The following is a 25,949-nucleotide window of genomic DNA, read 5'->3' on the forward strand; positions in this document are numbered from 1 at the left end:
GGGTGAGGGAGGCAACTACCCGTACGCCAATGCCAGCGGATATGACGGGGACAAGCCGGAAAGGCAGGACACATCTTAACCTCAGTCAGAAGCACCCACAACATCGCATCCCTCCACACCTGTTCTGTGCTAAAACTGGAGGCCAAATTCAACCAGTGCAGTATAAAACAGGGAGTTCATCTTTGCTCTTGGGGATGAACTTCGCACAGGAGCTTTGTGTTAGTTCCACAGCAGCTACAGAGCCATGAGACACAGTTGAAGCATGGAAAGCAGTACTCCCACTAAGTGCAAAAAAATCTGGCTTGAAGTGCGAAGAAAGACTTTACAGAAAAGCAACTTCTCACTGAAGTATGTTTTATTGAATGAAAAACACTGCTACAGTACGATACCACCACCAGTAACACAATTTCATGTTGATATGGATGTTGCTGCATTTCAATACATGACTTCTATGGTCACGTGGATTTGCATTTTTTACCTTTAGCAGGAAATTAGTAAGGACCATTAAGCATAACTTCCAAAATTAGTCATTTGCCTTGTTCCTATATAAGTGTTAACAATTTGGCCACAGAGCACTGTGCTACTTCCTTCCCATCTGTGAGCACATGGTGGTTTCCCCACCATAACCAAACCAAACACGGTATTTAAGTAGCAAATTTGCTGAGAAATGGTATCCTTTCACCTACAGTACAGCTGTTTACTTCTGGCTTCTGCATTTATACCTATCTCAAGAGCCTTGTTTCTTGCTCTGAATTTTTTTCCAGGTACTACTTAACAATGTTATTTATTCTCTCTCATTTCATATTCATTCCCTTATTTCTACTACACGGTTGTAAATGTCCAGGTCTTTTGCCACAGAAAACAACTTCTACAATCTTAGGTGTACACGTACGTTTCAAGATCAAAGCTGAGCCTCACCTTAAACTGCTGACTTTGAAAATAAAAGAAAGTATTTTCTGATTCCTTTTAGCAAAACTTGGCTGCAAAAAAACCCTGGAGTCAACTCTTTGCAATTCCCCCCCTAATTTGCAGCTATCCCTCCCCACACAGCCTGCCGGCATGTCCTCCTCCAACCACTTCGGACACTGACCCAACGCAGTCCACACAATCCTAGATAAAAGATCACAATTTTTGTTATTAATAACCAACCCAAAGTTGTTCTTATCTGCCAGTTTCTACAGCTTTGCACCACTGTAATTAATGAACACCAAAAACCCTAACTGCAATTTTTTCAGCCCTACTGAATGCACTCGGGTGAGTTCACATGAAAAAAAATTAAATTGAAAAGCTGAAGAGTACAGTAGCCTCATGGTGACAGGTCACTCTGATTACAGGTCAAAGCACACACTATATTTGGCTGCTTTGATTGTAATTGCTTACAGGATAAAAAATAAATAGCAATTATCTCATTGTCACACAAGAAAAAAGACCCAATAAATGAACTAATCCTAAAGTAACATTGAAAAACAAATTATTTCAAAAGCAATCAGGAGTAGTAAAATTCAGTTTCCAAAATTGTTTTTAATCACCAGCAGTGTCAACATTGATATTATTCCTCTATTGGATAATATATCCATTTTAGTTAGGAAAGCATTTAGCAAACCAAAATTGTCAAACTGCAATTATACCAGGCTAAACTCACGACTGTTTTCATCAGCAGTCTGTAGTGCCATATTTGAAATCCCTAATTACACGGGTCATCTACGCAAGTCGCAGTCTAACCCATGCATACACGTTTATCTGACTACTAAGATGGTCCTATGGGTTTCAAACCAACAAACAAAACAGACGAAGTGTGTAGGGGTGTGATGAAGTTAATCCTTAAGAGGATATAGGAATTAATTTTTCAAACTAAATTCAAAGCTACGAAACAAAAGCAAAACAACAAACCGCTACACAAAAATATTAAAATCTTGCAGAAATGGCACTCCATTTAAAGGGTTTACTTTGGTGGATTTTCAGTTTGCAGGTACTGCCTTTAACAGCCAAACCTGTACCACAAGAAAGTAAAGTACTAAAGGGAGGATTATTTCAGCTTTTCAGAAGATGCTAGACAAACGCGAAGTGGTCAGGATCCACCACAGCACTGCGCATGGATTTATTACCCATCACATCAAACCCAAAGTAGCTAAGCCTTGCAAATCTCTCTGCACTGTATTTCGTTCTTCCAAGGGCACATTTTGAGGCTCCTTGACCTAGGTTAATAAGTCTTTATTCTCAATAACAACAGAGACCACGAAGCCTCCCTGAACTGAACCCAGGCCCCCACTCCTGACGTTTCAGATACCGTGATGAATTGCTCAAATAACATCCTCCTGAGCAGGTCGCTTTCCATGTGAATTCAACGTACTCTCCGTAGCCTCCATGCATTTCACTTTCCGCAACTCTCTAATGAACAATTTCAGTTTTCAGTGAGTTTTTTGGTGAAAGACTTTTCTTCCTTTTTTGGCAGAAGGGCAGGAATGTCTGTTTCTTCTGCAATCTGGCCACATAACCACGTAACTGAGCATTAATGGGCTCAGACTCTGGCAGGTGTAGAAAAGGAAATACCATATAATTCTCATACTAGCAGGGAGTTATTCAGTTTTTCTAGCCAGGTTTCCTGTGTGCCTGTAGATCCCTGCGTTGTCACCCCCCCAACACTACCTCCTCCAGCGTTGTTTTAATCCGCAGCCTATGTCAATCAAGATTTAGGAGCGGGGCAGTGATACCTGAGATGGTTACGTTTCCACAGGTTCCCTGAGAATCAGCTACTGGAAAGTCAGGAGCAATTGTAAATGCCCCTGAAAGTATCTCCCACGCTGAGAACCAGCATCTTTTCAGATGCTAGGGAGTGCAGACAGGGGAAAACCTTGAAAAGAAGACCCAGCAGAAGGAAAATCTCAGATTGGTGCCTACAAATGCCAAGGCATCTAAGTCAACCACGAAACACAACCCTTCCTTAGTATTTGGGGAACAAATGTTTTTCGTAATTCTGCTATTTAGGCACAGGAAAAGGACCATTTCCAAAGCGCTAGCTGCCCTTCTCCTCTTCTCCCTGCTTGCCCAGCTCTGTGCTCCTGGACATTTCCATCTCTGTAAGCCTAAGCCTGGGTTAAGCAGATGACGGCAGACCCTGGACTTCCCCTCAACACAAGGGAAAACAATGCATAAAACCCTGCTCCAGCTGATTGCTTCTCCTTGCTCCATTAAGAAGTAGTACCGATGCAGCAGCACACATGTTAAATACCAACCAGGCCCTCGTTCAGTGCGTTCACCCTCTTCTCCCAGCCACGTGTCTCTGAACCGGAGACACAGCCCTGCTGCCGCCTCCTTCTCCAACGAGCCTGTGGCCAGCAGCCAGCTGAAGCAGTGAGAGAGGAGAAAGCAGCTTTTTTGCCTTTTTTTTTCCTCAAGCAAGGGAGGATGAGGCCTTAAGCGGCAGGTTAGCCTTCTCATCAAAGAGCAATGTAAGGCTTTTACGCTACTCAAATCGAAAATAAAACTGATTTTCCGTCATGCTTTTATTGGAAGAATTCAAGACAGAAAAGACACGTTGCCCATTGCCCACACTGCAGTCAGGATGAGGCAGGAGACAGACAAAAAAAAAAATCCAAGCCTGGAAAAGCTTTTAAAGATTTTATATTTCCCATTCCAGACCAGAATTTTATGAAACAAAAAAATAAGAAAGAAAAGAAGAGAGATGAAGAGAGGAGAGGGCATAAAGAGACTCTCCCCCTGACACAGTCGGGATAACAGGACAGCCCGGCTGGTCAGCCAGGGGCTAAGGCCATTCATTCACACGGGACGTGGCCAAGTAAGGTTTAGGAGATGGGTCTGCTCAGTTCAGCTCAGGAACCCAAACCCCACTCTCCAGTATCTTCTCCCGACCGCAGCATCCATGACTCTGGGGCAGTTCTTGATCAAGACTTCTGACAAAAACAACACACATTTTCCTCTAAGGAGTGTCTGTATTGATAAACCAACCCTTTGGAAAATTCCTAACACAAATGTTCTAAAAATGTGTTCATGTGACTCAGCTTATGCTTTCACTCAAATTTATCTCCCTGATGGTTCTAACAAACTGCAGGTTTCTCTCCAAAACTTCTCTCTAGATTTGTTTGGAAACCTTTCAGCCAAACTACATGATTAGTTTTCATCCCTTAACCTTCCTAGTTACTCACTGCAGGAATATGGAACGAATTTATAGCATTCCTATCCTTTAATGAAATGCAAAGGTCCTGCATGAAAAAACATGTACACAGATTTTGGAGTAACACATGCACATGCAACACTTGTGTGTGAGCGACATACATAGTCAAGTAAGAAAATCATGTCATCTGTAATTTATACCCAAGACTTCAGGTATCAAAAAACTGCATTCAAAGCAGCTGGTGGTCTCCTATTACCATGCTGGCTGCAGCAAGCTCTTCACACCTCATTAACAGCATAATGAAGGCTCAATCAGGGATACAGTCTATCAGGACTGCCAAACATAGGCATGTAGAGGCCAGATTAGAAAGATTAGCTCATATCAGGGTTTTTATTGCTCAGATCTCAAAATTGGGAAAGAGCTAGTCCTGCCACAGAAAATATTTTTCAGTGAGCAAATGGCACACGGAGATGACGACTGAACCCTCAAAGTGCTTGGAAGGCATCACAAAAGGAAGGTGGCACCAAGCAGGTCACGCACGCTGCTGGTTTCCACAGGTGGGGCTTAAAACCACAAAAGCAACTGCACCGTTGAAGCCAGAGCCAGAAGGAGAGCGATGGGGATGGGGACACACATGTTTGCACTGATGACCAAGTGTACTTTGCATATGTAACACAATTAGCACTAAACTCAGCAGCTTTATTTCTCATGTATGAGGTAATTATGATTTAATAGGGCTTCATAATGTTCTCTCTAATTACTGATTATATCTTTTTGTATATTTCTATGTGCACATATACATTTATATATTCTCAAACAGTCAGCACTGCTTTACTCAGACAAAACCTGAGGAAGAAGGGAGGATGCTAGAAGAAGGAACTAGCCCACAGAGGGGGTCAACACCCATCCGTTGATGGAGCAGCAATTGCGGGAGCAGTGACCCTGACCTCACCATGGAGCAAGCCGGGCTGGGGCTCCTGGATGGGGTGAACAACCTTCCTTGGCACATGTGCTGCCAACAGCCGTTCTCCAGCCATTTGCAGCCTGGGGGCCCTTAAGCATCCTTCCGCGGCAGCTCAGACCCTGCTAAAAATGTCACATCTCTGCAAACTTCCCTGCCCGCAGTGCTGCTGGCACTGGTCTTCTGCTGCCGCCAAAAGAAAAGGCGTGTACACATTTATTTTTCCTCGCTGGGTTAGGGAGCTGAGTCTGCTCACAGAGGGATCGGGCAAGCCCCAGGGCCAGGATGAAGGATGAAGTGGGAGCTGGCAGCGGGTAGGGTGAGGGGGATGAAAGCTGGAGGAAAAGAGTGAGACCCTGGATGATGAACCCATCCCTGTCTTGTACAACTTCATCTTTAGCCACTTTTCATATCCTCCTTGAGCAAGAAGTTGAAAAGCACTGGTACACAGGGACGACAACTGTTCGATCAATGAACGCTGTCTGCATGGGGTCTTTAACACCCACAGAAATCAATGGCAACATCTTTCGACCTCAGCCCATGTCAGATTATGCCTGCAGCAGTAATGGAGGCATAAATACAAGGAGCAATAAATGAGCAAACTATTAATTATGAACAAGGACAAAACCTTTCTCATGTATTCTTTGTGAAATTAGCAGCGAATGCAGCTAGCTGGGTGCCTAACCAAGCACAAGATGGTACACGCACGGTGATTTCTCACTGCAAAAGCCGCTTACTTTCATGAGGACGTGCAGGAGCATGTTACCACCCACTTCACACACATTATTTGAAACTACTGCCCTAAATGACTGCATGTGAATTTTGATTCAAAACAAAAACTAAATCAGGTCTCAAACACTACCTAGATTACGAAGGGGAAGTTGCACAAAGTCAGTTGGTAACTTACACCCTGTATTTTACTTTTATCTCTGTTATTATCAGACCTTCCTCACTTTTAGCCCTGACCAGAATTAAGTTTACGACTTTTGATTTATGTGGCAAGAAGAGATGAACTGGCAGTGTACAGCCTAGCAGCGTGCCATGGGAAGGACAGGGTGACAGCCAGCAAACATCAGAAGGACAGGAACACCAAGAAAAATGATAAATTATTTGAAGTGGTATAAAAGGGACATAAAAACAAACTGCAAAGGGAAGTTTTACACCAAAGAATGTATTTCTTGAGAACGAAGTCCATAACGTTTGACTGTGGCAGTCTCCTAAAGGAAATTGTGCCCTGTTTTGGGGAACTGCAGAATCAGAAAGAGCACAGAGAGAGTGGAGAGGATGCTGGGATGCTGCACGGCCAGGGAAATGGACAGACTGATGTACCTGACCTCCATCTCTGAAACTGAGATCTCACTATAAAGCACTTTTATCATAGAGAATAAGAAAGAAGTAGCTCTTAAAGCTTCAAACAGATTTCAGCTTAAATGTCTCTGCAAATTAGTACACTTTGTAGGAAAAACAGTCAAATGTAGTGTTTATTCTAAGCACTTTACTGCCTCAGACTCATTAACCCAGTACCTTACATGCTCTCTTTGTAACGCAAATTTGCTAAAATACTATGCTTTCTATAAAACATTCATATAGACAAGCTCACACTGCTCAAATACCAATTGTAAGTGGAGCAAAAATACACTAATTTTTTCTTAATACTTGGGCTCTGCACCTAAGTCTTATCTGCATAAGCAGTTTGTGAGAAACCTTCTGCTGTTGCTGCAGCCACCGTAGCACAAAGGTGGAAGATTTCCCAAAGCAGCTGATGTAGGCAATTATACACTGAATTACCACATGCAAAAGCCAAATGAAAAGACTTTGTAGAAGGTACCTACAGCAGAGAGTTTTTTGAGGAAGAGAGATCATTACAGACAGGAGACGAGATACCCTGCATTTAAGGAGGCCAAACATTGCACATACTGCACCTGCTTGCTGAGCTCCTATTTAATAGCCACATGCCCAACCACGCAGTGTATCACCACAAGGGTTTGTTGGGAGTCCTCACCATGTAGCACCAGGCATGTTGGTTCCAACCGCTGCCCTGACCGGACATAATACACCCATCCAACAACACATGGAGCCCAGCAGGAGATACAAAATCATCCTAACTAAGGTCTCCAGCCCAACCTGATCCAGATGGTCCACACAGTGGAAGATGACTCAGGGTTGGAGAGGGCTGAGGGAAGGGAAAGGTTCCTGGTTTATGACTTACACAGCTGTGGAGAAGGACCAACATGTCACCTTAAGGATGCAATGTTAGGATGACTCTCCCCCTTCTCCAACTGACTTAGGAACATGAAATACCGTAGCAAACCTATGGCGAGCTGAGATGCACATTATAAATTACACCAAACTGAATTCAAACACACAGGATAAATGCAGGAAATTTTATGATCTCTTCTTCCTCCCTCCACAGGTACCAGCTACTTTTGTTTCAAGATGATCCATAGTCGTACCATCTCAAACTAAACTCTGAGCAACTGCTTTCATCCTATATTCAGTTTTGAAAACTGTCGCTTCTTTTTCAGACTTGAAGAAGGGCCCGGAAACCTGGAAATTGTCTAATTTTTACAACTATACCAGTTGGCCTGATAGAAGAAGATACTACCTCCACGTACAAATCTTTCACAAATTTCCCAGAACGAGCAGGCAGAACGCAAGACATCGCTGCCTGATGTGACAGAAACATCTGCACTGGTTTTCATCGGTGTTCAGAGCTACAATGCACAGGTGACCAACGGGAGGCATCTTAACAAGAGCTTTTCTTTATTCTGCATAGTAACATGCCAACTGCAAGCCAGGTGTACATCCCAGCCTGTCTGCCAGACCTGGTTCCCGATCATCCAAAACAGATCGAGGCTCCGTTACTGCTCCTGAACCCAGATGACTTCCCGAAGGAAACCAGGTCCTCAGGGAGATGATTCACTGACATCACACAGGCATCGTGCGGCAAGGGCTTGGAGACTGGGAACCGCACCCCAGCACAACTACCCCGCAGTACAGACACAGACAAAGCGAATCTGACAACACGAAACTTCTAAATGATGAAAATAAATCAGCAGAGTCACTGCAAAAACAAAAAAAAAAAAGTTTGGGGCAGGATCTGCAATCAAAATAAAACCAAAACAGTAATTCGGCATGTGAGTTTCACAACATGTTAAGAAAATAGGTTCAAACACCCACAATGATTTCTCAAATGCATTAAAGGAGAATGAACATACTGAAACCTATTCGGTTTTGAAATTCCGTTCATTTGGCACGTCCTCCACTTTTGAAAGAAAACAGACAGCAAACACAGACAAGCCATAGCACGAGCAGCCATGCACTCTCGTGCCCACCGGCCTGAAGCCCAACTCAGAGCAACATACCTGGCTATACCAGCTTAGTTTCATCTTTAAACTCAGTCCTCAGCCTGTCCATTAAAATGGTCAATAGCAATGCCAGCTGAGAAATGTCCATCACTGGGAACTCATTTTTACAGGTCATTGCCTAGCCAGACAACAACAGCTTCTAGCCATTACTGACCTCTCTTCGACATGAACCGCTGATTTCCAGGAGAAAGACGAACCACGAGCCATCCATTTTCTTAATCTTAATTAAAATAAAACCAAAACCACTCAACTGTTTCTATATGATTTTGTTTGTACAAAATATAAACATGCAATCATCCTGCTATGTTTCTGGGATGCAAACACTAACATAAAAAGACTCTGAATGCATTCAGTTCATCTATTGAGGCAGGGAGTACCTTATTATAAGTAGGTGCTGTTGAACAGAAATTAGCATCAGAACAGTTTGGGTAATAACATGTTCTGCTGCATCGACCCCCAAGTAAGTTGACAAAAGAGATTCAGACAGGTGTGTCTCAGGATGGAAAAATTAACTGCGATACAGAAAAGAATAAAATGCCCTTTAGATAGTTTCCGTTCTCAGTGTCATTAAGATGCAAAAGGAATTTTAAAAAATGCCATCTCCATAAAGTTCAAGCACACATATGAAAAAGCAAACGAACCTGCCTGGACGACTGGCTGTTTGCAGTACTGTCTGCTCTAATGGGTCTGGCAAAATTGGCTTCCTTAGTTGATCAGTGCTGCTCCCACTGTATTACACAGAGCTATATGATACAGAGAAATCTGGGTTTTTTAAGAAAAATGGAGCAAAACCACCACAACACACACCAAAGTCCGTACCAAAGAAAAAAGCATACAACCAGTTATTTGCTCTTACAAACATTTTAAATATTTGCCATTTGCAAAGATTCTCAATCAGAGAGACAGACTGCATCATGTCTGACTCCAGTAAAATGTGTCCTGAGAAAGCCTGCCTTGATTTAAAATTCTCATACTTGGGTTTTAATTTCCAGTCATATTTACAGGAATCTGCTTCCTCCAATTTCCTAATTGAGACTGCATGGCTTGAAATGTGCCCATTAGCTATCATATGACTGCAAATCTGCTTGATTAAGAGATACACATTCTCAGGCTTCAGAAAATAATTAGGCACTCCAGATTTTCCTTCAGCTTCCTGAGGAGCAGATGCCAATGACCAACAACAACAACCAAGACCACTGGTCTCATCCAGCCTCCCGTACCTCGACATTACAGTGATTCACGGAACTGCTACCACAGTAACCATCAAGATACATGGAAATTACACAAGAAACCCACAACTGGCTGCATGTGTCCAGTTTCCACTCTGAGCTGAACTGATTTCCTACTCACCAGGCTCTTGGTCCTTAGTGGATATGCACTCTTTTATGGACTCCGTTATGCCAAGACTAGCTGCAGTGGGCAGCGGGCCGAGCAAGGATTCCAGTGCGGGTGGTCTTACAAGAGTTTCATTTCCATTTTTGCATTCCCCGTCTTCATTTTTTTTTACTCTGTCCTTCTCATGAAGTTCATTATAAAAGTCCTTGTTTAAGTGATTAGCAGCTGCTTCCAGTTCCTCATCTTCTGCCTCCTCCTCTCCAGGTATGCTAGAGGTATTATCTTCTATAGAATCTGTAAGGGGAAAAAAGCCCCAACAGATCATTGCATACCATCTGTTACAGAAACTAAATAAATAGAGACACGCTCACTTAAAGAATAAAAATCTGTAGAGAAAATCTGTGGAAGAAATACACAATATTTTAGTAGGATGTATGAATACATGGAGTTTCCAGATACTCTTCAAATTCATTACCTTGGCTATTAAAATGTATTTTTATGAATACAGTCATCATTTAAAATAGAAGTATTATGTTATCAAATTATGGTAGGTAAAAGGGCTTTGCGAGAGAAGGTGGCTACCTGCTGGTATAATTACAAAAGAAAAACAGCCAGTTCAGCCTGCACAAAGCCCTTCCATATCGCTTAGTCAGCTGGGGGATTTGGTGACAGAAGGGTGTAGATACCAGCCCACCGCACTTTCAGTGATGAAAAGGAACATTCTCATGTGCCAGTGCCAAGCTTATACTGCACCAGGAAAGAAAAACAACTGAAATCGTTAATGAACTGTCACTGTCATGAACAATGTAGTTGTTTTGAAGATTGATATATGAACCAACTAATTGGCAGAGATAACCCCAACAAAACAGAGATCTTGTACTACGCAAGCATGATCACATTTATCACAATAAAGTGTATACACTTAAGATTGCCTGCAGGATCTAAACCCGTTACTATTTAAGTAGTCACAAGACGTTATAGACTTACCATCTTTAGTGAAATTTGCAAATACGCCTTTTGCTTTCGGTCTACTGTTTTCTAATTCAAGCTCTATTTCATCTTGATAGCTCGATATTTCACCTGTGGTGTTGAAATAAAAATAAAACTCAGCAATCATTGGTGTAATTTTGAACAAATGAGCGATATGTTACACTAAACACAACTTATACCTTCAAAATCCTCCAGCTTTTTTGATAGCGCCTTCTCAAGCTGAAATGAAAATAAAATAAATATGAAATTACTAAAAAAACGCCACAACTTTGTACTGTTTGTGAACTGTATATAGAGGCAGAGGATGATAGGGTATTTTAAAAGCAATAAGCAGGTTTCGAATCCCAACTCAAATTACTTTGTAGTGTCAGACAGGTAAGACAGACAAGTTTCAAAATACTGACCAATGTCAAATGTTATCTCACCCGTCTCTATACTTCAAAAGGAACCTTCACTCTGGCAAGCTGCAAATAAAAGGCCCCATTCTTCAGCAGTCAGACTCTACGACTGTGCCTGTAGATGTGAGCAAGTGCAAGGACAGAGCTGAAATTGCAGTGCCCAGGCCAGACATAGCACACAGGCAATGGCAGAGTGAGGAACTGACCCACAGCACCTGTCAGGCTCCTGAGAATATTATAAACATGCCTGCAGACCTTTAAATTACAGCATATTTAGAACAGTAAAAACAAAAACCCTGAAAAACTATGATGGCTATGACGGTAGTAAAATCTTCTCCTCTGGTGCCAGCTTTAGCTCATGCTTTGTAAAGAAATTAAGCCACATGAGAACTAATCTCTGTGGAAGCAGGTGCTGTACCACACAAAAAAACAGCAGTCTCATTAAAGTAATTGGGTTATTGCTTTCATATGTCTTTAAAAAAAAAAGTAATCTGTAATGGCACTTCTCCTGACCATGGGTATCACCTTAAAAACAGGGCATGGTTTCTGATCCAGTTACACAGCTTACACGTTTGCAACCCTGATCCTCGCTAACCAGGGTGGAAGAGTGCATACAGCACACAGAAGTACAGACATGAGGACAGCTACTCAAGACCTCCGTGTCACAAGCTCAGCTTGTCACACGAGAGCCTCCAGCTTTGTAAGGACAAAAAGATGTGATGCTTTGGTAAAAGGTCGGGGCACAAGAAAGGAAACACACATGCAGCAGGAAAGCAAGCATAAAGGAGATAACAGCGCTTAGTGTTACTGCACCAGCTTGCAAACGGGGGAGCATGTGGGCAGAGTGTGCTGAGCCTTCATCTACAATACAGCAGTCGTGGGCTAAGCACCAAACACTGGTACCCTGCAAAGCACAAAAGTTCAGCTGGTGCTCGTTACTCAGCCATCCAGATGTCCTGATCTGCACTAACAAGAGCAGTGACTCTGTACTTCCCACAGCAGCTGGCTAAGATGGTAGACATACTTCAGTCCCTCATCAGGGGACGTTTAAAGCTACATCTGAAGGTACAAGTCTCTCTGGAGGAGGGAACAAAAATCATATAGGAGAAAAACTTCTAAATTTATTTTTTTTTTTTTTTTAACTGGGAAGCTATCCCTTTGCCAGTAAAACAAAAAAATATCCTTTAGTTAATGGGTATGATATGCAGTAATGCTCACTTTTCTCTCAAGAACCTCAAAATAAATGTAACTAAACCTTATCAAAGGGTGGTCAGTTAGGATTTACTATTAACTGACTCAAAAAGTCAGTTTCCACAGGGAAAAGAGAAATACAGAGAGCACCCAGTTCAGAATTCACCTGCTGTATCTTCAGCTTCTTTTGACCCGCTGTAAACGAAGGAGGATCACATTCTTCTTCCAAGTCAATCTTCATAAACTCATCTATGGTTAGCTGACTTGTTGGTGTATCTTCAAACTCTGTCAACCTACCAAAGCATACAGTACATTACCACAACATCTTTAAGAACTTCTTTAAAAGTAACAAGATTTGTCAGACTGCTAAGTTACAGAACAAACGTGTCATCCTTTGAAACTCTGGCTCAAATGCAGAATACATTAAACCTGAAGTGATACTAATTGTTTCATCTGCTGCAAAGAAAGTTATCTTTTCATATCACAAATTAGCTTTTGATTTGTTAAGAGTCTGTAACACACACTTTTCTGGCTGAACTAAGACTGAACAGAAACACCGCAGCCACTACGGTCAATTAAGTATAGACCGACAAAGCTGAGACGAGAACCACCGCTCATTCCTCCTGTCTTGTTGCTTTTGTTATCAACAACAACAACAAAACAGATTCCCAAACTAAAATATCTGCCATCATAATTTAGAAGAACACTCAAAAATATTCCTGATATGTTAGCATCATTAATTTATGCAAAGCAAATGTTAAAGTAATATATCTTCAGCAGACTGGAAGAGCGACAAGAAGTAATCTTCCCAGGACGCGCAGAAATAGTAAAATAAAGGGATCGTCTGCACGTTGCACAGATGGAATAGATGAATGCATGTAATTTGACAATAATATACTTTGTATTTGTTTAATGTTTAGAAGTCCCTGCCTATGTGAGAGATGGGACTAGGTCCATGGGGAACTGTCATGAAAGCAGCTGAATCTTTCAAAGGAACTGAATCTTAAACGAGACCACGTTGTCATAAGCTCATCCACAAATTTCAGCATTTTATACAGGTGGTTGAGTATGAGCGCATCCATTTTACACATGGAGAAAGCGAGACAAAAGGTTAAGTACAAAGCCAGGTCAGGAAATGTCTGGCAGAATGCTCTTCTGACAAAAAGTGCCCTTTTAATAATATCAACATTTTCCATAGGAAAACGGCAATGATGGGTCCGCAGCTGCTTCGCTGGAATATTCCCATCTTCCAGAGGAACCAAAGCTGACAACAGCTTCCATCTGCAAAGCTAGGAAAATAAAAATGGCGATTCAGTACTCCCAGCCCAGGACCCTTCAGCATTTCTCCTCCCCAAAATGCAGTCATGGTTTTCTCTTCTGCCTCTGATTGCAACAAAACTCCTTCCAAAGAAGGATTTTTCTCTAGGACAGAAATTCAGTTTCCAGCCAACTCTAGGGTGAAAGCCAAGAGCACCTTGCCATGCTCTCTCCCTATATTCTATCCGTATCTGTATTTCTTTTTCTATGAACTGAGGAGCAAGCGAAGACAGCCAATGCAAAGAGACGTACGCATGCCGTAACTTTAGGACGCTTTGCCTGGAGGCCCCCAGCTCCTGGCACACAGTCCACTGGGCACATGCGGCATCTCGTGCCGTGAAATGCACAGGGGAAGCTGGGCAGCTCTACACGAAACCAGCAGCAAGCAGCACGCTGAGCCCACGCATGGCTATGCCAGCCAGAATTAGTGCTGCTGAGGAGAAGAGAGCCTCTGAAACCTAGTCTCACTTTTGGAGTTCAGGCATCTCCACAAAGTCCCAAATTAGCCATGTATTCGAGAGTTGACTGACAGCCTAAAACTTTCCCTCAGAGTACCAGAGACCAGCTCCCTCCTCCTCTCTTTCAGATCAAACTGGAAAGGAGAGGAGGATGCTGTTGGCAGCAGCACCCAGCTTTTAATTAACAGACTAGAAATCTTTCTCAGCGTTAACGGGCTTCCAGCGTGCACTACCCATCTTTCAGGAGGGAGCCTCATCTATCAGGCTAGAGGAAAAACCTGGCTAGGCATTGTTATTATTATTATTTTAATTCAGGACTCATTTAATGCCAAATCCATGCATCACTTCAGGAGCATGGATTTTCCCAGCACCATCATTAAATTACAGTCATCCATCTCTCCATGTATGAACCATGCACTCACAGGCAGTCCCACTTCAGCAAGATTTCTCCTCCCATCCAGCCTTGCCTAGTAAAAATGTTATTCTCCTCCCACTGTAAAAAGCCAACACAGACTTTGGCAAAGACACCCAGTCTGTTTACCCCACACTTGCTGCGAGTTTGAGATGAGCAGCCAGACCCAGAGCCCAGCCAAAAGAGCAACACCTCCAGGCATGTGGAGCAACGTAGAAAACTCCAGTAGCAAAACCAGTCACTCATGAAGCAAGGTTGGGGACGAGATGAGATGACCATGCTTGCGTTTCAACACTTAAGCCCATGCACATCTCCTTGCGGACACCTGAGGCTCTGTCTGTCCCTCTCCTTGTCCACCGTGTCATGTGACTCACGTCACGTACCCTGCACCTGTCAGACATTAGCCCACGGGTGAGCCAACGTGGCGGCAGCCAGCACGAGCTTCACCTCAAGCGCCAGCTTCAGCCCTGAGCTAAAACGGTAGCACACGTCTCTCCTAAGACCTTCAATGCATCTGCACTAGGACAGGGCAGAGCTACGTCATGTTTGCTGGTGTGAGGCTACCAAGGAGCTCAAACCCATAGCACAGCATGGTTCGACCGCCTGACCCAGTCACAAGCATCCAGTCCCATGCCTGTGCCCTCCTCTTCCTCAGTCCTGATCCAAGCCAAACGGGGCGAGGGCTGACCACCCGGCAGTGAGGGCTGCCAGCATGACGGTGTAGGCACAGGCTGGTGGCAAGACCAAATTTAGAGCAGCACATTATTACTTCACTTCTTGCCGGTCTTAACCACAAGGCTCTAGCCTTCCTCCTGAGATGAACCATCCCTCATGGTCACGATCACAGCTTGAGCATCATCTCTGTGGGAGAGCGAGCTGCTCACTCGACACTTTCTCCTTTAACTTGATATAAATAAATACCTGCATTTGCCAACCACCTGCCTGCCCGAACATTTTACATTGGCTAATACCCTGTCTACACGTATTTAAACATTTCTTTAATTTCACCCAGTGTTTGGACACATGCCACCAAGGCAACAAACTGATGCATGCAGCAGTCTACACCGCACGAAACAAGGTAACATTAGTTTGGCAGCTAAGAAAAACTGACGCAACCTTAATTATAAGCACAATAATTTCAGGGGCGAGGGAGTATCCTCATGAAAAAATAAAACAGCTATGGGCTATTTTTTAAGTTCCACATAAAAATGTCAAAGTTCACTTTGCACTTTTGTTAATCTAAAAAAATCTAATAAGAGTTGCCATTTCAAGTTATGCACAGAAGGAGGAAAATAAACAGATATAGAAATTAAGATATTATTTCCTTGGCACGAATTCAAAAGGGCTCTAAAAATTGAAATTTGGCAGACAAGTATCGTCTATTTATAGTCAACGCAGAGGCAACCACCACAGCTCAGGCGAAGGCTCAACTTCCAGTATAAACCCTCCTCTTACAGTTTCTCACAGTGAACTCTTTCAAGCAAATTCCTTTGGGAGAAAAGTTTTTCCAGAGCTTGGTGTCATCTGCCCCTAACCCCAACCCTTTTTTTCAAAGAAAAAATTCCACAACTTTTGTTTCATCCTCTTACGGACAAAACCACAGCTCGTCTTCTGATAAAGCACTTTTGTGCACAAAAGAGTAAACAGATTCTGTTCACACTTAATTTGGCACCCCATAAGGGAAAATGGGTCAGTCATTTTGAAGTGATAAACAACTTTTTTTCACTTTGTTTTGTTTCAGGGATACCGTCCAGTGAAGACTTATGAATCCAGTCTAGAGCTAAGGAAAAAAAAAAGACCCCTGTGTGCAGCTAGCTGCTCCGATTTAATGGTTAATTGAAACTCTGCAGCAGTGGGGAGCGACAAAGCACGTAAAAGAACAAGGTCTTCTGGAGTCCAACTCACAAATGCTTCAGGAGTCCAAGTTCAAAGTGCAAGAGGGACTTGTAAGCAGAGATCATTTAGGAAAAGCCATGGTGTCCTCCTACGTATACACAATCAGCACCTGGCTCTAGAAGCAGGCAGCATAAAGTACAGGTACCTTGTGCTGGACCTCTATACAGAAGGGCAAACAAATTACAGCTTCAGAGACAACTAGTTTTTTAAAGAGTGAACGTGAAATTTAGCCTGAGCAGTCAGCCTTTCAGTTACCTGTTGTGAAAGGTCTTTTTAAAGTACTTAAAGTATTTTATTAATGGATTAAAAAAAGTACTAAGCTGAATATTGGCATATTGTTAGCAGAAATACATGAAAAAAAAACTTTATTGCAAGTTAAGCTGGTGGTGGTAATTAAATTCCTTCATTTTTTCAAAATCAACAATTAAAACCCTAAGTAATAGCCTACATGACACTGACATAATCTTAAGTGTCATATCAATAACAAATATTCTAGTAATAGATCAGCTGATTTGACAACTCCAACATTTGCAAACTCTGGAAAAGTACAGGATTTACTTTTGTATCTTAGTGAAGTACCAAAATATTGCAGTATATTCCCACTGTTTTAATTTAACATTCATCAGGGCTGCCTACCACTCTAAACCTGTGCATTTACTCATAGAAGTTCAGAATTCGCACTCATGTGGCAAACCATGACTAGTTTTTATCCTACAAATGTAACAGACTATTGCATCATCCTTCTCTCCCCATTTTTTTTCCAAGCCATACAATGTTTATGCATGAACTATTTATGGAAGTATGTAAACACATACCCTAAAAGTGATACTTACTGCAGAACATGTATCAGAAATAGTTATTAAATGCTTCCTACATGACATGAAAAAAAGTTTTCTAGAATCCACCAGTATGTAAACAAACAGAAGCATAATCTCTTTATATGTAATCATTGTACATATATATAATTTTACATGTACTTGCAGCAATACAAAACAGGTATTTTCAAAGCCTATATGAATATCTCATGACTAAAGGCAAGGACAAAATTAGAGGCGATCCAGTTACTGTGGTTTTACAACTTATCACCTGAGCTGGGCTAAATTAGTCTGTCTGTGTTCCCAGCCCAAAGCAACTGTAAAGAGAAATATTTTCATGTAAACAACTTCCACGGAGTACTACACTAATGCCTTTCACCTCTTTTTGTGATGGACTGAGAGCACACACACAATCGTTTACTGCAAATTAATTGGTGACCGATATTTATGGTGCTCATTTGCTGGCAACTCTCTGTCATTTTTCTAAGTATTAAAGAATGGGTACCTTGAAAGATTTATTGTACTAAATAAAAGCACCCTTTAGAATTAGTCGCTTTTACTTGCTCACATCAAAACAGACATTTAAAACTATCACAAAATCGTTAACATAGATTTTAAAGCCCTAATTCTACAAACGCTTACACACGCGGTTAACTCCGGTTAACACTTGTGCCCATGGTTAGCCCACCAATAAACCCACCGACAGATCTCCCAGTCCATCCCAGAAGTCCACCAGTCTAAACCACCTGGAATTTTTTGTTCCTTCTTTTTTCCCCCTGATTCAAGTGTTCACACCATGCTAATGAAAAAAAATGCTTTAGCATTCCTTAAAATTTTGTTTCATTAGCATGGTTCCTCTGCTGTGGTCTGTCAAAAACATTCTATGATCTCCTGGAAAAGAAAAATATCACGCTGCTTAATTTCTTAACAGCCACTCAGATGAGGCAAGTCAAACACAGAGAAAACTGTTTACAAGATCTAAGCCTGAGTTAGTGCTAATAAGTTAATTATTGTATCAAAAGTAACAGACACCAAATGATTTTGAAATGACATTTTTTAAATAAGTAGGAAGTACTATATTAGGAATCTAATTAATATATTAGCTTACTAGCTATACAGAAGCCGTATTTATAAAAAGGAACATTGCCTGTGAAATTGGATTCCTCAAAAATAAAACCTTTTCCCATTAAAACAGACAATCCAACTTACAAACGTATGCAATACCAACCCGTATGGATCAAGTTGTATCTTACTCACCACACTAGAAAGATTTCTAGAAATCCTCTACAAGCCAACTGAAATTATTTGACTGGAGACATAAAATATCTCTCAATTTACTTTCTTAGCTTATCACAACAGCAGCCAGTGAAGAAGCTCCACGGTTGCTGATCTGAGATCACAGCGGACACCCTCACAAGCTCCTTTACATGAAGCAACTTGCCCAGTTTTCTGAAAGCTTCTGTCCATACCACACTTCAACCAAGAGCACTTCTACAACTCTGATGTACTGAGCATCCTCTACCCTTCTACATGCTCAAATACCTTAGGTAAACAGCTCTCACTTAATTCATCAGATACCTTTCACGGGATTTTAGCATGGCTTTACTTGGATGACAGCTGAACACAGACTTCTTCAAGCCTTTCCCTTCAGGCCTGGCCTTGGTACAGCTTTGGTATTTTGGAAAACATCACCTCGCAGCCACCTCGCAGCTACACGGGTCCCTGTTACCTTCTCTTCCCATCCTAACTCTGGACTCGCATACCGACCTGCTCCTCACTTTGCCTGTGCTCACAGAAGCCTACTCGGCTTGAGACTGCACTGGGAGCTTGGACATGAAGTTTACGTGAGCTATATATTACAGAAACGAAAGTAAGAAAAGCTGCAGGCAATACATTTATCTCTATGAATGAATCTTTTAATTTTTCCAGAAAATTACCAACGCAGTCATTGAAAGAGCTCTAGCTGGGTCCCCAGGATATGAGCAAAGGACCCCAGTTATGAAACTCCCTGCAGCATGTCCAACTGGTAAATGGAGTTCCTTTGTAGCAAGTCTTGTTTGCCTTCCCCAAAAATGCTATTTTGTTGTGAGAAAAAACATTCACCTCAAAAATGAGCCCTTTAAACCCATTCTGGCCTTTCATTCCTTCTCCTTCTAACTGAAGCTTTACTTCTGAAGTTTATCACAAACAGGTTTTTTAACAGATAGTGCTTTACAGAACTGAGAAGAAATATTTTTTTATGTAAAAAGCAGCTCAATTTAAAGATAGACAAAGTAAGCTAATGAAGTAAAATGCAAGTGTTAACAAAGATAAGCTGATTTTATTTTAAATTTCTATTTAAGAAGTGCCTAAGATCTTCAAACAGGCGTAAGGGCCGCACAGTATTAGATAACGCACAATGGACAAATATCACAAAAATTATTCTCACTGCAGATAAGGCAGAATTTAGCATGCAGAGAAAGTATGCAACAGGTGAATAAACAGATGAAGGGGCAGAGTATGTAAAGGTTAAAAAGGCAGCAGCAGAGACAGGTGCATTGAACACAGGCACAAACATGAGGATTAAACTAAATAAAAGGGTTGGGTTTATTAAAAGTTAATTTCTGCTATCTCCACAGATGATTACATAGAAAATATCAATTTGACTAATTAGTTAATATTTGTACAGTACTTTGAATACATAAAGTAATATATAAGTTAATATAATTTCAATTAGACTGGAAATGAGATAGAATTATCAGTGCATTTATTAATATTTAATACATTCACTTTCAGCAACAGCAACAAGCTTTACATTTTAATTGTATGCTTCAAAACATAAAGCTAGAAGGCTCTGTGAATTAACTACAAAGTTTTCTTACTCGGATCCTACCAAAACCCACACATATTAAAAATAAACACACACTGTTTTCTAACCAGATGATCAAATGAAGAACTCTTGATTCGAAGATGAGTGACAGGGTCCATCGGCCATGCTTTGTCGCTTTTTCCTTCCAAAACAGTTTCCCTTTATGTTCACCAGGTCATTAATTTTTATGACCTGAAGGTAGGTCACATATTTGTGAACCTCCTAAGAGTTACTCCTCCAGTACGCAGCAGGGAAAGAGGTGATAGACTACAGGCATGTAGGGCTTGGTGCTCTCCAGATGATGGACAACGGGGTGAACTAATCTCCTTTTAAAGACTTGCATTAGCTGCAGGATCAGAAACAGTGCCCTTCTCAGGGAAGGTCTGTCACCCCTTGCTGAGGGTCTTCCCAAAACAGGAAGCCAAGAAGAGCCTTCTTAGAAAGCATCGCTCCCGCATCCTCAGCCAAGCCACTGATCAACACAGCCCTGTCCCTGCCAGGCTGCTGGGATGCCTCCATGGGGCAGAGGGAGAAGGCACCTTGTGTCGATGCTGCCCCTTCCCTTGCATTTCTCCCATGGAAGGCCATCGGCACTGAAAGCAAATCCAGCTTCCAATGGCCTGTGCTTTCCCAGGAGCCATGTAGCCAACTGGGAGCTAAATCAAACCACACAGCAGAGCCTGCAAGCCCTAAGTTTCAGCATTATCTGGACTCCTGTTTCATTTCACTTCAAGAGCTGTCAAGGCAAAGCTATCAGCAGGGAGTGTAGCATCCAATGCCGTTTATTATAGAATCACAGAATCATTTCGGTTGGAAAAGACCTTTAAGATCATCACGGCCAACCGTTAACCTAGCACTGCCAAGTCCACCACTAAACCATGTCCCTAAACACTGCATCTACCCGTCTTTTAAATACCTCCAGGGATGGTGACAAAACCACTTCCCTGGACAGCCTGTTCCAATGCTTGATAACCCTTTCCATGAAGAAATTTTCCCTGATATCCAATCTCAACCTCCCCTGGCACAATCTGAGGCCGTTTCCTCTCGTCCTATTGCTTGCTACTTAGGAAAAGAGACTGACACCCACCTCGCTACAACCTCCTTTCAGCGAGTTGTGGAGAGCGATAAGGTCTCCCCTCAGCCTCCTTTTCTCTAGACTAAACAACCCCAGTTCCCTCAGCCGCTCCTCATAAGACTTGTTCTCCAGACCCTTCATCAGCTTCGCCGCCCTCCTCTGGACTCGCTCCAGCACCTCAAGGTCTTTCCTGTAGTGAGGGGCCCAAAACTGAATACAGTATTCAAGATGCAGTCTCACCAGTGCCAAGTACAGGGGGACAATCACTTCCCTGGTCCTGCTGGCCACACTATTTCTGATACAAGCCAGGATGCTAGTGGCCTTCTTGGCCACCTGGGCACACTGCTGGCTCACATTCAGCTGGCCATCGACCAACACCCCCAGGTCCTTTTCCACTGGGCAGCTCTCCAGCCACTCTTCCAAGTCTGTAGCTTTGCATGGGGTTGTTGTGACCCCAGTGCAGGACCCAACACTTAAGACTTGTTGAACCTCATACAGTTGGCCTCAGCCCATAGATACAGCCTGTCCAGTTCCCTCTGCAGAGCCTTCCTCCCCTCAAGCAGATCAACACTCCTGACCAACTTGGTGTCGTCTGCAAACTTACTGAGGGTGCGCTCGATCCCCTCGTCCAGATCATTGATAAAGACATTGAACAGAACTGGCCCCAATACTGAGCCCTGGGGAACACCACTTGTGACCGGCCGCCAACTGGATTTAACTCCATTCACCACAGCTCTTTGGGCCCAGCCAGCCAGCCAGTTTTTTACCCAGCGAAGTGTATACCCATCAAGCCATAAGCAGCCAGTTCCTCCAGGAGACAGCTGTGGGAAATGGTGTCAAAGGCTTTACTAAAGTCTAAGTAGACAACATCCACAGCCTTTCCCTCATCCACTAAGCATGTCATCTTGTCATACAAGGAGATCAGGTTAGTCAAGGAGGACCTGCCTTTCATAAACACATGCTGACTGGGCCTGATCACCTGGTTGTCCTGTACGTGCCGTGTGATGGCACTCAAGGTGATCTGCTCCATAACCTTTCCCAGGACCAAGGTCAGATTAACAAGCCTGTAGTTCCCCTTATTCTCTTTCCAGCCCTTCTTGTAGATGGGCATCACATTTGCTAATCCCCAGTCACCTGGGACCTCCCTGGTTAGTCAGGACTGCTGATGAATGATGGGAAGTGGCTTGGTGAGCACTTCCGCCAGCTCTCTCAGTACCCTTGGGTGGATCCTATCAGGCCCCAGAGACTTGTGTGTGTCTAAGTGGTGTAGCAGGTCACTAACCATTTCCCCTTGGATTATGGGGGCTTCATTCTGCTCCCCATCCCTGTCTTCCGGCTCAGGGGACTGGGTACCCAGAGAACAACTGGTCTTACTACTAAAGACTGAGGCAAAGGCAGCATTAAGCACCTCAGCCTTTTTCTCATCCTTTGTCACTATGTTTCCCCCCGTATCCAATAAAGGATGGAGATTCTCCTTAGTCCTCCTTTTTTTATTGTCTTTTATGGCAGAAGCCAGATTAAGTTCTAGTTGGGCTTTAGCCTTTTTAATTTTCTCCCTGCATAGCCTCATGACATCTTTGTAGTCCTCCTGAGTCACCTGCCCCTTCTTCCACAGATCATAAACTCTCCTTTTTTTCCCCAAGTTCCAGCCAAAGCTCTCTGTTCAGCCAGGCCAATCTTCTTCCCTTCTGGCTCATCTTTCGGCCCATGGGGACAGCCTGATCCTGCGCCTTTAAGATTTCTTTCTTGAAGAGTGACCAGCCTTCCTGGACTCCTTTGCACTTCAGGACTGCCCCCCAAGGGGCTCTGTCCACCAGGCTCCTAAACACGCCAAAGTCAGCCCTCCAGAAGTCCAAGGTAGCAGTTCTGCTGACCCCCTTCCTTACTTCTCCAAGAATCGAAAACTCCTATCATTTCATGATCGCTATGCTCAAGATGGCCTCCAACCATCACATCACCCACAAGTCCTTCTCTATTCGCAAACAAGAGGTCCAGCAGGGCGCCTTCCCTAGTTGGCTCACTCACCAGCTGTGTCAGGAAGTTATCTTCCACACACTCCAGGAACCTCCTAGACTGTTTCCTCTCTGCTGTATTCTATTTCCAGCGGACACCTCATTAATGTTTACAAATATGTAAAGGGCAAGTGTCATGACAATGGAGCCAGGCTCTTCTCAGTGACATCCATTGACAGGACAAGGGGCAATGGGTGCAAGCTGGAACACAGGAGGTTCCACATAAATATGAGGAAAAACTTCTTTACGGTGAGGGTGACCGAACACTGGAACAGGCTGCCCAGAAAGGTTGTGGAGTCTCCTTCTCTGGAGGCATTCAAAACCCGCCTGGACGCGTTCCTGTGTGATATGGTCTAGGTAATCCTGCTCCGGCAGGGGGATTGGACTACATGATCTTTCGAGGTCCCTTCCAATCCCTAACATTCTGTGATTCTGTGATTCTGTGATCTGGTAAGTTGAAGTTCCCCATGATTAATGATCATCCCCCTCCATTAATGAGCATTCACCCAACTACACTCAACACCTTCACAACGCACAAAAAAGAGCAGTAGCTCTTTACAAACCGGAGTAACTATAGCAATAATTAAAAGGAAATAAAACTGTACACCAAACTGAGAAGCAAAGAAATTTTTAAGATCATGAAACAAGTTCTTATTATTTATTATTAATAATTAATAATAATAATAATTCTATTAATTTAGGCAACTTCTACTTGATAGCATTTTGAGAGGAATTCTTGAAAGAAGAGGAAAAAAACTGGAGTGCAGAGTTATCCAAAGGTATTTTTTTTTATTTGCCTTCGTTAAATACTATATAACATGCTCTTATTTGAAAAACATCAATCAAATTTGTAGATTCGTGATAAATACAGTTGTAATTATAGCTGCCTGAAAATAATTCAGCTGCCACATTTACCCTGTCAAAGTAAATAACGCTGTCATTTTAGTTGATGTGTGTGACTTGAGTAAACATTTCAAAGCATGAATTTTGAAGTAAGATTTCTTCACTTGAAACAATTGCTCAAATTAATTTTCCTTCCAACTCTAATTTATTATGCTTATTTTCTTAGTAAGAACAAACTCTTTAACTATTTAACCAAAGCATTCTGAAGTAGATTGTGGGTGCATAAATCATTAATCATACAAAATGCACATTAAAACACATGACCTGTTTACCAGAGAAAAAAAGTGGCATTGGTACTGCTCCATCATTATAGTTGTAGCACCTTGAAGCACTTCAAACAGATTAAATTTATCCCTATACCACCCATGTATGGTAGGGAGATAGCATCATTCCTGTTCCACAAATGAAGATCTGGGGCAAAAATATTTTTCACAATTAAGAAGTATTATTAACAAGTATTAGACTTGGCTGGATGTGCTTAAGCTGGTCTCAGCGAGGTGGAGAGAAAGAGTCACCAGGGGAGCTTTCGAAAGATAGACCTTGGGGGAACAAATTTCAGAATATATTGGTAGTACAAAAATTTCCAACCGAGGGCAACCGAAAGCATGGTATTTCACAGTTAGGTCATTTTTTACTGAACTTATGGGGAAAGAAAATGTTGAACTTTTCAAAACTAAAATGAGGGAAACTGAGTGACTGCTTACTTCATCAAAATACAGAAAATACTACTAGATCTTAAAAAAAAACATGCCAAAGATACTTGGGAAATTCCCACTTTCAGGCTCACATTCTGCTAATAATTCTACTTCCGACCCCTTCGGTGAACTTACCATTAGACTCACTGCGCTGTCTTCCATTTATTAGCAGTGCAACGCTATCAAAAATGAACATTTCAGCAAAATATTTTGAAAAGTTCTGTTCAATAACAGCTAAAGGACAGGACTTCAGCACTGTATTCTGGATTAATGAAAAAAAAATCCCACAGTACATGCTCAGCTCTGAGAATCAATCAATTATTTCTTCTGAGGAGATGACAACACTGTTAACATTTCTGACCCAATGTTTTTTTGTGTTTAACTCTTCACCTGTTAAATGGGCACAGCGCTCTTTACCATTTTTGCTAAGCTTGTGAGGCCTTACATAAGAGGCAGGTGTTAGTGCTTAAGAACGACCAGCTAAAACATGTTGCACTTATTTTATTCTTGGCACTTCTGAAAAGAACCTGTTTTTCTCTGATATACTTTCATTTTAGAATACACCACTTTTCAGTACCGTAAATGAAAGATAAAAGCAATAAAACCGCACTAACCTTTTCCTTAATGTAGACTCACAAACCTTGACCACCCTGATGACCTCTTTAACAGTACGTCGGAAATCATGCATTCTTGCTGCCACTAGCAGAGCTAGAGAATAAGCAGGGAAAGTCAGTGTCAAAAAGAGGAAAATTTCCTGAAGAAAAGCAGAAAACAGTTAGATAACTATGCCCTCTCTTTGTCCTTGCCTTCAGCTAAAGAGCTGTAAATGCTGATGCTCAGCTCTGTCCCTGAATGCAGGTGATTGACTTGACTTTACAAACAAACTTTGCTTCCTATCTAATAAAATTAAGCTGATTGCAAATTGCACCCAAAAACCTCCATGTTTTAGCATTTGGGAAACCATGGTCAGCTACTTAAATACAGCACAAGATCATCTTGTTCACATACTTTCAAAGTTCTCATCTTTTTAGCAGAATTTACTAGTCCTGAATAAAAAGCTGTCCAGTCAACTCTTCCAGAAGCCAGAAGTCAAACACTGAATCTGCTTAAGCTGTTATCCTCATTGCTGTCACCACTATCACT

At 42.3% G+C, this 25,949-nt stretch overlaps 1 protein-coding gene across 1 annotated transcript in view; it reads right to left on the minus strand.

Annotated features, from left to right (window-relative positions):
- The window catches only part of BRF1 (BRF1 RNA polymerase III transcription initiation factor subunit), a 181,435-nt gene that overhangs the window by 64,615 nt on the left and 90,871 nt on the right, over positions 1-25,949 (minus strand). Inside the window, exons 7-11 of the mRNA XM_068400188.1 lie at positions 25,421-25,514; positions 12,542-12,668; positions 10,966-11,005; positions 10,784-10,876; positions 9,812-10,090 (exon numbers count right to left, since the gene is read on the minus strand). Coding sequence (XP_068256289.1) covers positions 9,812-10,090; positions 10,784-10,876; positions 10,966-11,005; positions 12,542-12,668; positions 25,421-25,514 — 633 coding nt within the window. The remainder of the gene's footprint in view (positions 1-9,811; positions 10,091-10,783; positions 10,877-10,965; positions 11,006-12,541; positions 12,669-25,420; positions 25,515-25,949) is intronic.

Source organism: Nyctibius grandis, chromosome 4, assembly GCF_013368605.1.
Source record: "Nyctibius grandis isolate bNycGra1 chromosome 4, bNycGra1.pri, whole genome shotgun sequence".
Taxonomy (NCBI): Eukaryota; Metazoa; Chordata; class Aves; order Nyctibiiformes; family Nyctibiidae; genus Nyctibius; species Nyctibius grandis.